Source organism: Leucoraja erinacea, chromosome 11 (assembly GCF_028641065.1).
Source record: "Leucoraja erinacea ecotype New England chromosome 11, Leri_hhj_1, whole genome shotgun sequence".
Taxonomy (NCBI): Eukaryota; Metazoa; Chordata; class Chondrichthyes; order Rajiformes; family Rajidae; genus Leucoraja; species Leucoraja erinaceus.
Window position 1 is genome coordinate 51,442,722 of NC_073387.1, and position 12,697 is coordinate 51,455,418.

Here is a 12,697-nt window from a genome sequence, read left to right on the forward strand (position 1 = left end):
CCACCGTGGCGCTGTGAACAGCTGACTGCGGTTCTAAAAGGGACTACTCATTACTTTTCCACAAAACATCGTGGGATTTTGTGGGGAACTGGTTGTCGACCAGTGGATGCTGCAGAGCTCCCAATAACTCCCCAAATATCTTGGCCTTCGTATAAACCAACCTTTTTTATTCACCCTTCGAAATTGCCAAGCAGGCATTAAAACCAGTTGACTGCACAACACTTCGAGTCAATAATCCCCTCCTCTGAAATGCCATTTGAGATTTTATGTTATTGTGCCATGGTTCCGTTTATGACTTTGTGTTCTTGCTACTTGTTAAGCCTGAAGGCTTTTCATTTAAGTTTAGATGCCGTAGAATTTAAATTAAAAGTGTTTTATGATATGTTATACGCCTACCAAGAGGTCAATTGGAATCACACTCTTAATTTTATCCAAGTCAGAAATATTCCATCAACATTTTTAAGTGTGAAGAAATAGAAACATAGAAACATAGAAAATAGGTGCAGGAGTAGGCCATTCGGCCCTTTGAGCCTGCACCGCCATTCGATATGATCATGGCTGATCACCCAATTTAGTATCCCATCCCTGCCTTCTCTCCATACCCCCTGATCCCTTTAGCCACAAGGGCCACATCTAACTCCCTCTTAAATATAGCCAATGAACTGGCCTCAACTACCTTCTGTGGCAGAGAATTCCACAGATTCACCACTCTGTGTGTAAAAAATGATTTTCTCATCTCGGTCCAGAAAGACTTCCCTCTTATCCTTAAACTGTGACCCCCTTGTTCTGGACTTCCCCAACATCGGGAATAATCTTCCTGCATCTAGCCTGTCCAACCCCTTAAGAATTTTGTAAGTTTCTATAAGATCCCCCCTCAATCTTCTGAATCCCAGCGTAATCTTTTAATGCCTCTTGGTTATTTAATATTTACACTTGCAGAATTCGGTATCATTCCAGCACACATTCACAAATCACCGTGACCTCTCTCTCGCCTCAAAATAATGAAATTAAAGTTCTATTTGACCTTTTTTAAATCCATTCTTGGGGATGCAATGCCCTCGTACCAAGAACTCTTTGGTAATACTTTGTGTGGCACGGTGGTGCAGCGGAGGAGTTGCTACCTTTCAGCGCCAAAGACCCGGGTTCGATCTCGGCTGCGGGTGCTGTCTGTACGGAGTTTGCACGTTCTCCCCGTGACCTGCGTGGGTTTTCTCGGAGATCTCGGATTCCTCCCACACTCCAAAGACGTACAGGTTTGTAGCTTAATTGGCTTGGAATAAAATGTAAAATTATCTCTAGTGTGCGTAGGGTAGTGTTAATGTGCGGGGACCGCTGGTCGGCGCGGACTTGGTGGGCTGAAGGGCCTGTTTCCGCGCTGTATCTCTAAACTAAACTAAATTAAATTCCTTCACCTCTATAATTCTCTTGTGGCATTGAGGTATTCGGATAAATGGATCTCTGGTCGTTCATTCAACAACATAATACACAATTGTGTACTCCACACGCATCCTCATAGGACAACCTCCTCAGATGCAACCAAATAGAATACCTGCCCTCTAGCTCATGTTGTGCTCCTTCTCATCACATGAGCCTGATACAGACTGACAGTGGCTCCATCCGGCTGAAACATAGACCTAACCTCCACAACACCATAGTCATCAATAACTGCTTGCACATTTCAGTCTTAATAAAAAATAAAAGTAACATGGCCAACAAAAATCAATTAACAAGCTTTCTGACACCTCCCATTTATACTAACAGCAACAGAAGATGATTTAATAGGTTTAGTATCACTGAGACCTTGCATAATTCAATCATAGATCTTGAAACCCTGAAATTAGATTATAACCTCTAAGTCACCTTCTTGCCCATTTTATTTTGTATATAATATTAGCAATGCTTCAGGGTGGTGTCCGATCTCCATAATTATTTAATTTGAGATTTCACAATAATCTATTTAATCATTATTGACAATTAAGAAAGGAGGGTTAACGAAGGAGAATATCTTTGTTTTAAAAATTAAATTTATGACTGTATCTGGCGATCTTATTGACTGAATGAAATGAAACAAATGAGCTTTCCTGCAATCCTTAGTTGCTCTGTTTCTCGGGTAGGACGAGGGACTGCTGAGAATAATTCCATTCACAATTCCATTGCGATTAGAGAGTTGAGTTATTTGACCCGTGAAAATTCCTGCCACAATTTGGGCAGCACGGTGGCGCAGCGGTAGTGTTGCTGCCTCACAGCGCAGGAGGCCCGGGTTCGATCCTGACTATGGGTGCTTGTCTGTACGGAGTTTGCACATTCTCCCTGGGACCGCGTGGGTTTTCTCCAGGTGCTCCGGTTCCCTCCCACATTCCAAAGACGTGCAGGTTTGTGGGTTAATTGGCTTCTGTAAATTGTCCGTAGTGTGTAGGATTGTTATAATTTACGGGTGATCATTGGTCAGCGTGGACTCGATGGGCCAAAGGGCCTGTTTTCATGGTGAATCTCTAAAACAAAACCAAACTAAAATAATGCAACTGTATTATAAATTTTGCAACATTTATAATTGACATATGCCTCAAAATGCACTCTCCCCTTGATTAAATAATTGTTTAACAGTTAAATATATTGGTTTCATATGAAATGAAATGGTTAATCAGTTTAAAAAATATATCACAAATCTTTGTAATGGTCTGATATTTAGATGTATTAGTGGTGACTTGCAGTCAATAACATGCTCTTTGAAATCACATTTTTACATTGAAGTTAAATCCATTTGCGTTGGGCAGCTGTGATCTAGAACCACTGACTTCAATGCCGGAAGACATCTTACATGGTTTTTGTGCAGAGATTATTACAATCTGTGCACGATATTTTCTCTGTTGTCCCCGAGGCCATGTCAAAATGTATATAGGTGTGACAATTTTTTACTGAAAACACAAGTTCAAAGAGATTCATAGAGTCCTGCATATTATCACCCAATTACACTGTGGTTCTCCTTTCCATTCCTTTGAACATCTAAATCTAAGCTGTTGTTATTAATAGCTCCATCTCCTCAGATATGACATCCTCTCCACATAAACTGATGCCTAAAATCTATTCAGGTGTAGATTAATTGTTGTCACGTGTACTGGGTTACAGTGAAAATATTCTTGAATATTTTCTAGATACTTGATTAGTGCGGGTGTCAGGAGTTACGGGGAGAAGGCAGGAGAGTGGGGTTGAGAGGGAAAGATAGATCAGCCATGATTGAATGGCGGAGTAGACTTGATGGGCCGAATGGCCTAATTCTACTCCTATGTCAGGAATTTATGCAAGGCTTTGATCATCTAAACAGATCAGATATACCATACCTAAATACCATCATTAAACTCAAGTACAATAGATAGAGCAAGGGGGGAAGATACAGAGTTCTCAGCATTGTAGAGCATCTGTTCCCTAGACTCTTCCCAATGTCCACAATGGGGTAGAGGTGAATCTGTCTGTACCCCGGTTTATGGAAGGACTATTCAGAAGCCTGATAACAGAGGGGAAGTAGGGGAAGAAAATACACTCAGTTTCTTCCAATCTTAAAAAGTGGTTTCCAATCTGAGAACTCCCCTTCTTTTCCACAAGTCCTTGAAACGCTGTAATCTTTCAGGTTAACAAACCACTCTATAACAGTTTAAATCCCTCCAATTATATTTCCACATTGGCCCAAAGCGTACACGTTACATGACTCAGAAATCTGATCCACCCATGCTTGCTGTTCCCAATCTGTCTGCAACAGATCTGACCACCCCGTCTACCCTTAATGCCTCTCTGCTCGTGTCCCTTCTCATTTTAAACTGTGCATGGACTGGAGCATAACTGCAAGGGAAGAAGAAGAACGCACATTTAATTCCAGCACTTCAGTGAGGTTTGAACCAAGTCAAGGCCAAGTCATTGGGCATTTTTAAAGCGGCGATTGAGAGGATCTTGATTAGTAAGGGTGTCGAAGGTTACAGGGAGAAGGCAGGAGAGTGGGGTTGAGTGAGAAAGATAGATCAGCTATGATTGAATGGCAGAGTAGACTCAGTGGGCTGAGTGGCCTGATTCTGCTCCTATGACTTATGAACATTCTTGTGATGTACAACTCAAGCTCCCAGGGTGAGGCTATATAAAAGGGAGAACCTGCCTCTCAGACCTGTTAGAGGGATGTTACCAAAGTGTTCTCCCTTCCTTTAGCCTACCAACTGTATTTGATGGCTCGAGTCCTGTACTCATTGAGTTTAGAAGGATTAAGGGGGATCTCATTGAAACCTACTGGTTAATGAAAGGCCTGGATAGAATGGATGTGGAGAGGATGTTTCCAGCTGTGGAAGAGTCTAGGACCAGAGGGCACAACCTCAGAATAAAATGATGTAACTTCAGAAAGGAGATGAGGAGAAATGGCTTTAGTCAGAGGGTGGTGAATCTGTGGAATTCATTGCCACTTGGTTATGAAGGGTGTCAAAGGTTACGGGGAGAAGGCAGGAAAATGGGGTTGAGAGAGATAAATATATCGGCCATGATTGAGTGGCGGAGTAGACTTTATGGGCAGCTTGGCCTAATTCTGCTCCAGTGTCTTATGGTCTTATCTGCAGTAAAGTAAAAGCCTGTCCCACTGTACGAGTTCATTCAAGAGCTCTCCCGAGTTTAAAAAAAAATCAAACTCGTGGTAAGCACGTAGAATGAACGTAGCGGGTATGTCGGAGCTCGGGGGCGTCTCTTAGCGGCTCGTAACGCTAAAGGCAGGTACTCGGGAAATGAGGTAAACTCGGGAAGACTTGTGAAGATTTTTCAACATGTTGAAAAATGTCCACGAGAGCCCCGAGTACCTACGAGCGGCCATTACCGTAAATCTCCGAGTTCGAATCAGGGAAACTCGGGAGAACTCTTTGAATGAACTCATACAGTGGGACAGGGCTTTAAGGTAGTAAAACACATTGAAAAGTTGAAATGTTTCTTATTTTTCAATGAATGTTTATATAAAGGTAAATGTGTACAACTCTTTGCATGTGTGAATGGATGAAATTTTTGACTTTCTTTTCCCTTTTTTTTTAAAAACATTTTCTGGCTTTCTCCAATCTCTGATGCTGCAGTTGCAAACATACTGTGGCGAGAGGAAGGTATTTCAATGCATTGTTGTGTTGTAGTGATCATAGTGCTTGTTCATTGTTTGTAGCACAGTTTATGATGTATTATCTCATGTCTTTCTCCGTACTGAGCTCCAAGTCTAGTCTTCTCACTACCTCTGCGACAGGCGACATCTTTCCTCTTTTCCCCAATTATTAATAGTTCTTTTCCGGGAAGATACAGACAATAATCAGATCATCTTTGGGGCTACGTGAAGTAAACATCGGCCAAGGAATATGGCTATTACATGGACAACATCTTAACATCTTTGAGTCATTCTAGGGCGGCAGCTCAGCGGTAGAGTTGCTGCCTCAAACCTCCAGAGACCCAGGTTCGATCCTGACTACAGGTGCTGCCAGCACGGAGTTTGCACGTTCTCCCCGTGACCGTGTGGGTTTTCTCTGAGATTTTCGGTTTTCCTCCCAAACGTACAGGTTTGTAGGTTAATTGGCTGGGTATAAAATGTGTAAACATTGCCCCTCGTGTGTGTAGGGTAGTATTAATGTGCGGGGATCGCTGGTCGGTGCAGACTCGGTGGACGAAGGGCACTGTTTCTGTATCTCTAAACTAAAGCTAAACTAAAAAAACGAAATCTCCATGTCCCTTCAGCTGAATGGCGGCGTAGACTCAATGGGCCAAACGGCCTAATTCTGCTGCTTTGTCTTATGGTTTTATAATCCAGCACGTTTATTGATTATAAATGTAAGGGGAGGAAGCTCGACCCAGATGTTTTTCATGTATTGATGTGCAAGTGACACAGTAATTAGTTTCAGCTCTATTAATGGCATTGGATTTGGTTGGTAATTTATGAAAAAATGATTTGCCAAATTCGTGAATGAAAATCAATTGCGGATAATTGAATTCCTTCTGTATTTGTAGAGCACATGTCCCGTGCTTCCAACCCAGATAAAGCTGAAATCAATATTGAGTGGCATTTGCATCCAACACACAAAGTTAGAATAGATAGATAAGAATATCCATGATACCATTGTGATCTCAAACCTGTGGTGATATCAGCAGGATAGCAATTGAAAGCAGGACTTCACAGGCCAAAGCTAGCCAAAGAATTAAAATTCATCCAAGGTTTCTGATTTAATTTAGTGACCACGTCCCTTTGTTGCGAGAGAGATATGTACAGGTTAGCATAAGATTAGACTGCTGTGTTCCTCCCATGCCAACATTGCTGGCTCGGGTGTCTAACAGGGTAGAGCTGTAGAATTGCTGCCTTTCAGCACCAGAGACCCAGGTCCGATCCTGACTATGGGTGCTTGTCTGTACGGGGTTTGTACATTCTCCCCGTGACCTGCGTTGGTTTTCCCCAGATGCTCCGATTTCCTCTCGCACTCCAAAGTCCTACAGGGTTGTAGGTTGATTGGCTTTGGTATAATTGTAAATGACCCCTAGTGCGTGGGATAGTGTTAGTGTGCGGGGATCGTTGGTCGGTGTGGTCTCAGGGGGACAAAGGACCTGTTTCTTTCTGATCTGTAGCTGTATCTCCAAACCAAACACAAACACAGACTCTGGCAAAGGGTCCAAAGAACAGCCATGAAAGTCCGCACAGGAAGACATCAGCATCTTTAGGGTAAGGGGCGAGAGGGTTGGAGGGGAAGATTCATCAGCACTGTGCTCTGAGTTGTTCACTGTTTGAAGAAAAGGGATCATTGCTACCCGCAGTACCCCTGCCAACTTGGTTTAAACCTGGAAAATTTGTTAAATGTGAAAATCATGGCTGTAAATTATTGATTAGTACAGGTGTCAGAGGTTACGGGGAGAAGACAGGAGGGAGAGATAGATCAGCCATGTTTGAATGGAGGAGAAGACTCGATGGGCCGAATGGCCTAATTCTACTCCTATTTCATATTCTTATGAAATCCAACCCCAGAAGCTCACCAGCATCTCACAATTGTACAAAATGTAACAGATAATAGAACAGGGTAGGCGCAAAGCGCTGGAGTAACTCAGCGGGACAGGCAGCATCTCTGGAGAGAAAGGATGAGTGATGTTTCAAGTCAGGAAATGTCACCCTTCCTTTTCCTCCAGAGATGCTGCCTGACCCGCTGAGTTACTCCGGCACTTTGTGTCTATCTTTGGCATGTTCCTTGTTTCTACACTCGGTAGAGAAGAACCGCACAAGGTCTGTGCCGAACATGATACCATGATGATCCAACCCCATGCCCTCCAATCCCTCCATATCCATGTGCCTGTCTAAAAGCCTCTTAATCTGCACTATCGTATCTACCGTTAACACAACCCCTGGCAGCACAGCACGTTCCAGGCACCCACCACAATCTGTGTAAAATACTTGTCCCGCACATCTCCTTTAAACTTTCCCAAATAAAAAGGGAAATCTTTTAGGACCGAGATGAGAAAATCATTTTTCACACAGAGAGTGGTGAATCTGTGGAATTCTCTGCCCCAGAAGGTAGTTGAGGCCAGTTCATTGGCTATATTTAAGAGGGAGTTAGATGTGGCCCTTGTGGCTATAAGGATCAAAGGGTATGGAGAGAAGGCAGGTATGGGATACTGAGTTGGATGATCAGCCATGATCATATCGAATGGCGGTGCAGGCTCGAAGGGCCTATTTTCCTATTTTCTATGTTTCTAAATATACAAATTGAATATTATACATTATTGTAGCCAAATACGTAGTCCAGGTAAATAAATAACCCCATTATATTATCAGTGTTTTGTTGCAGTTATAGTCCGTAAATCTTACATGTTATATATTGAAATATAATTAGAGAATATATTAGATAAGCAAATGTTGATTTAAAATCTCTTAAGATACAACATTGCAAAACAAAATGTGCCTGGTACATGTTCTTTTATTTTAATCTTGAGGCAGAAGAATGGAAGGAAAGCTTAGTTTAGTTTAGTTTAGTTTAATTTAGTTTAGAGATACTGTACGGAAACAGGCCCTTTGGCCTACCAAGTCCATGCCGACCAGCCGATCCCCTTACACTAACACTATCCTACACACTAGGGACAATTTACAATCTTTGCCAAAGCAAGAAACTTGCTTTAGAAACTTGTCAGTTTCTTTGGAAACTCAGCGGGCGAGGCAGCATCTATGGAGCGAAGGAAATAGGCAACGTTTCGGCCCGAAACGTTGCCTATTTCCTTCGCACCATAGATGCTGCCTCACCCGCTGTTTCTCCAGCATTTTTTGTCTACCTTCGATTTTCCAGCATCTGCAGTTCCTTCTTAAACAACCTACACACCTGCACGGCTTTGGAGTGTGGGAGGAAACTTCTAAACATCTAAACTAACTACCTTTTCGATGTCCCTCGATCTATGCTTTACCGGACTTTGCTGGACTTACCTTGCACTAAACGAAACTCCCTTATCATGCTCTGTATCTATACACTGGTTAGCACGCAACAAAAAGCTTTTCACTGTACCTCGGTGCCCATGACAATAAACTAAGCTGAAAAAAACCCACGCAGTCACGGGGAAAACATACAAACACCGATCAGACAGCGCCCGTAGTCAGGATCCAATCTGGCGCTGTAAAGCAGCAGCTCTATCGCTGCGCCACCATATCGCCCCTTGACCTAATTTACAAGAAGAACTGAGTTCTTTCCAGAAAGTGACTAAGAATGTAAGAAAAGTCACTCGAAAACCAAGCCTTTCATTTCCCAAAGCTCGAATTGAAAAGTTATGTTGCAGAAGCTAAGGATCAGAACATCTATACCTGGCCATGGCATTGTCCACAGAGAATCAGAGAGAGTCAGTTGCCAATGAAATATAGAGTCGTTTTAACCTTTACAAACCATGTACATTTCAGTTTGGTTTGCCCTTAAGAAGGACTGTTCATAAAATATATAATTGACAGCAATTCACAAGAAAAATCTTATTTTACGTGAAATAGCAATCTACGTCTCAATGTTTTTCCTCCCTTCTGTGTCATCTGCCAAAGGTGACAATTCAAGTTGGGTATTACTTCACTGTAGTCCAAAATCTGCCTCGGCAGGTGACAATTCAAGAAGGAATGGGTATTACCCTTAATGACACTGGATAGATGGACTCTCAAATTTAGGAGATGCTGGAGTAACTCGGGGTTGGACAGGCTAGATGCAGCATCTTTGGGGAAGAAGGACAAGGGTGACAGTTTCGGGGGAAATCGAGAGACCCTTCTTTTTCACACAGAGACTGGTGAATTCCTCTCTCCCCAGAGATGCCAGTTCATTGCCCTTGTCCACGGGATCTGAGGTATGGGATCCAGTATTTTGTGTCTATCTTCAGTATAAAACAGCATCTGCAGTTCCTTCCTACACATTTAATGCACAGTGCTGCATTCTCAACATGCCACTCAGTTAATCTCCAAATGGAAATCTCAACCATTATTTTAGAGCAGGGGATATTTTATCACAGTAGATATCACACACAAATCTTCATGTCCTCAGGTCAGATCTACCCAAACTAGTTTACATCAGAACAGGGAGCTCAAGATGTTTCTTCTTAAATGCTTGAGGTCAAAGCTGGTATTATGGAAAATCAACCTGCTATTTATGGACTGAATCAGAGAGGCCACTTACAATAAATTCTTCAATTACAACTTTTTTTTTTAAATTGGATTTCCAAATGTTCTGTTGCCTAGCTGAACATCGCAAAAGTTTACATACGTGAATCCTATTTAAATATTCCCTCCACATCCGTTAACTGAGTCACAATAAAATTTGTAGATTAATAAAGTACTTCTGTCATGTGCATCATATCAAATGTGGATCGGCACGGTGGCGCAGCGGTAGAGTTGCTGCCTTACAGCTCTAGAGACCCCGGTTCAATCCTGACTACAGGTGTTGTCTGAACGGAGTTTGTATGTTCTCCCCGTGACTGTCTCGGTTTCTTCCGGTTGTTCCGGTTTCCTCCCATGCTCCAAAGATGTACAGGTTTATAAGTTAATTCTCTTTCGTAAAATTGTACATTGTGATCGCTATTCGGCACGGATTTGGTGAGCTGAAAGAGCCAGTCTCCACACACTATCTCTAAAATCTAAAAGAATGTTTATGATAATAGGAATATCTCTGATAGGGTGAGGATACAAACAAAGGGAGATGAAAAGTTCTCTGGAGAGAAGGAATGGGTGACGTTTCGGGTCGAGATCCTTCTTCAGACTAGACTATTGTAGTCTAGACTATTGTGGTCTAGTCTAGACTAGGCTGAAGAAGGGACTCGACCCGAAACATCACCCATTCCTTCTCTCCAGAGATGCTGCCTGTCCCACTGAGTCCCGCGGGTTAATTGGCTTCTGTAAACTACTCCTAATGTGCAAGATTTGAAACTGGGATAACATAGCACTGGTGTACGGGGTGATTGGTCGGTGCGGACTCGGTGGGCTGAAGCGCCTGTTTCCACGCTGTATCTCTAATCTAAACTAAACTAGACTAAACCGTTGGGCAAACTAGACTATGATATAAATCAACGTTTATGTTGGTTTGCTTGTTTCATGAGCACTCGGGTACAAAGGGACTTTGAGCTTACTAATGGCCAAAGATTTATCTGTAGTAGGTATCGATAAATCGTTGAACAGGTGATGATAAATGAACTGTGCCAACTTACAAAATTATAAATTAGCGACTGTCAAAATGCTAATAACAGAATAGTTTGCAGTCTACATGAAAACAAATACATGCAATTTGGATGTTACACATTATCAAATATTTAGTACGTTAATAACTAATATTCCATGATATTATCAGTATTTGTTTCAATTATAGTTCTTAAATCTTACATAATATATTGTTTACAGAGCATTTAATATTTTTATATTTTTGAAATCAATCTTTATCTTAATTAAACAATGTTGGGCAGCACAGTGACACAGCTGGTAGAGTTGCTGCCTCACAGCGCCAGGAACCCAGGTTCAATCGCGGCCTCGGGTGCTGTCTGTGCGGAGTTTGCATGTTCTCCCTGTAACCACGTGGGTTTCCTCCAGATGCTCTGGTTTCCTCCCACATCCCAAAGCCATGCAGGTATGTAGGTGAATCGGCCCTCTGTAAATTGCTCCTAGTATGTAAGGAATGGGCGAGAAAGTGAAATAACATGGAACTAGTGTGGACGAATGATCAATGATCAGCGTGGACTCGGAGGGCCAAAGCGCCTGTTTCCATGCTGCATCTCTGAACTAAATTAATGGGTTCTTAACGTACTGTGCCTTGTATCTAAGCCATTTATTTTCGAGACTGACTAACCATAATAATCACTCTCTTTGTTTCTGGCCATAGAAATGATAAATGCTAAAATCGTGACTAAGCTAGACAATGCTTAGAAATATCAATTTCAGAATAATACAGTTTGGCCTCAGCGGCGACTTTTTCCACTATATCTTACTCATGTGTCACACATCTAGATACTTGAGCAACGTGACAGTGAAGAAGAGGGACTTGGGTAGCAAAGACGTTGCATACAAATGACTGTGTTAAGACAATGGTTTCAAACGTTACACTTTTAGGGACAAGATTGAAGAATTTAGAAACATAGAAACATAGAAAATAGGTGCAGGGGGAGGCCATTCGGCCCTTCGAGCCAGCATAGCCATTCATTGTGAGCATGGCTGATCGTCCCCAATCAATAACCCGTGCCTGCCTTCTTCCCATATCCCTTGATTCCACTAGCCCCTAGAGCTCTATCTAACTCTCCCTTAAATCCATCCAGTGATTTGGCCTCCACTGCCCTCTGTGGCAGGGAATTCCACAAATTCACAACTCTCTGGGTGAAAATTTTTTTCTCACCTCAGTCCTAAATGGCCTCCCGTTTATTCTAAAACTGTGGCCCCTGGTTCTGGACTCGCCCAACATTGGGAACATTTTTCCTGCATCTAGCTTTTCCAGTCCTTTTATGTTTATATGTTTCTATAAGATTCCCCCTCCGGTTTCTGTAAGATCCCCCCATTTTGCTTGGAACGGAATGGAAAGGAATACTTTATTGACACACGTGAAAAGGCACAGTGAAATTCTTTGCTTGCATACCCAAGGTATACAAACAGTGGCCACCTAAGGCACTGACAAAGTTACAAAGCATCCAGGCTCTTCCTTTGTTCTCTCTCCCCCCTCCCTACAGAGTTTCCCCTACGCAGGGTCTTCCATTGTTCTTGCCACTAATGTCATCCTTCTATTCCGACCAAATTGCAGGGAAAAATACATTTTGCAAAATAGGAGGCCTACTTCTACGATAAACAAATCTGTCATAGTTTGACAACCTTTTAGAATTGGCCTCCCAACATAGCCAAGATTTTGTCAAGAGCCTGGTTTGCTGTGAATAGAATTTCCATTCATCCCAGATTTTTAAGGACATTAGTTAGAAACTCGACACCTGAATTACAAATACGTGTTCCCATAGCAGAGAGACAAGAGAACCTGGTTCGATCCTGACCACAGGTGCTGTCTGTCCGTATGGTGTAAATTTTCACCAGGTGCTGTGCTTTCCTCCCATATTGCAAAGATGTGCAAGTCTGTAGGTGAATTGTCCCTAGTGAGTACGATAGAACCAGTGAACGGGTGATCGCTGGGTGGCGTGGCCTAGGTGGGCCGAAGGACCTGTTTCCATGCTGTATGTCTAAGCTAAACTAAGAGCA

The 12,697-nt window shown here is 42.5% G+C and overlaps 1 protein-coding gene across 2 annotated transcripts in view; it reads left to right on the top strand.

Annotated features, from left to right (window-relative positions):
• The window catches only part of LOC129701807 (follistatin-related protein 5-like), a 424,382-nt gene that overhangs the window by 395,664 nt on the left and 16,021 nt on the right, over positions 1–12,697 (top strand). The window contains exon 11 of one of the 2 annotated variants that reach the window (XM_055643258.1): positions 5,088–5,114. The exons of the other annotated variant lie outside the window; for it this stretch is intronic. Within the exon in view, the coding sequence (XP_055499233.1) occupies positions 5,088–5,114 (27 nt within the window). The remainder of the gene's footprint in view (positions 1–5,087; positions 5,115–12,697) is intronic. 2 annotated transcript variants of the gene reach the window in all.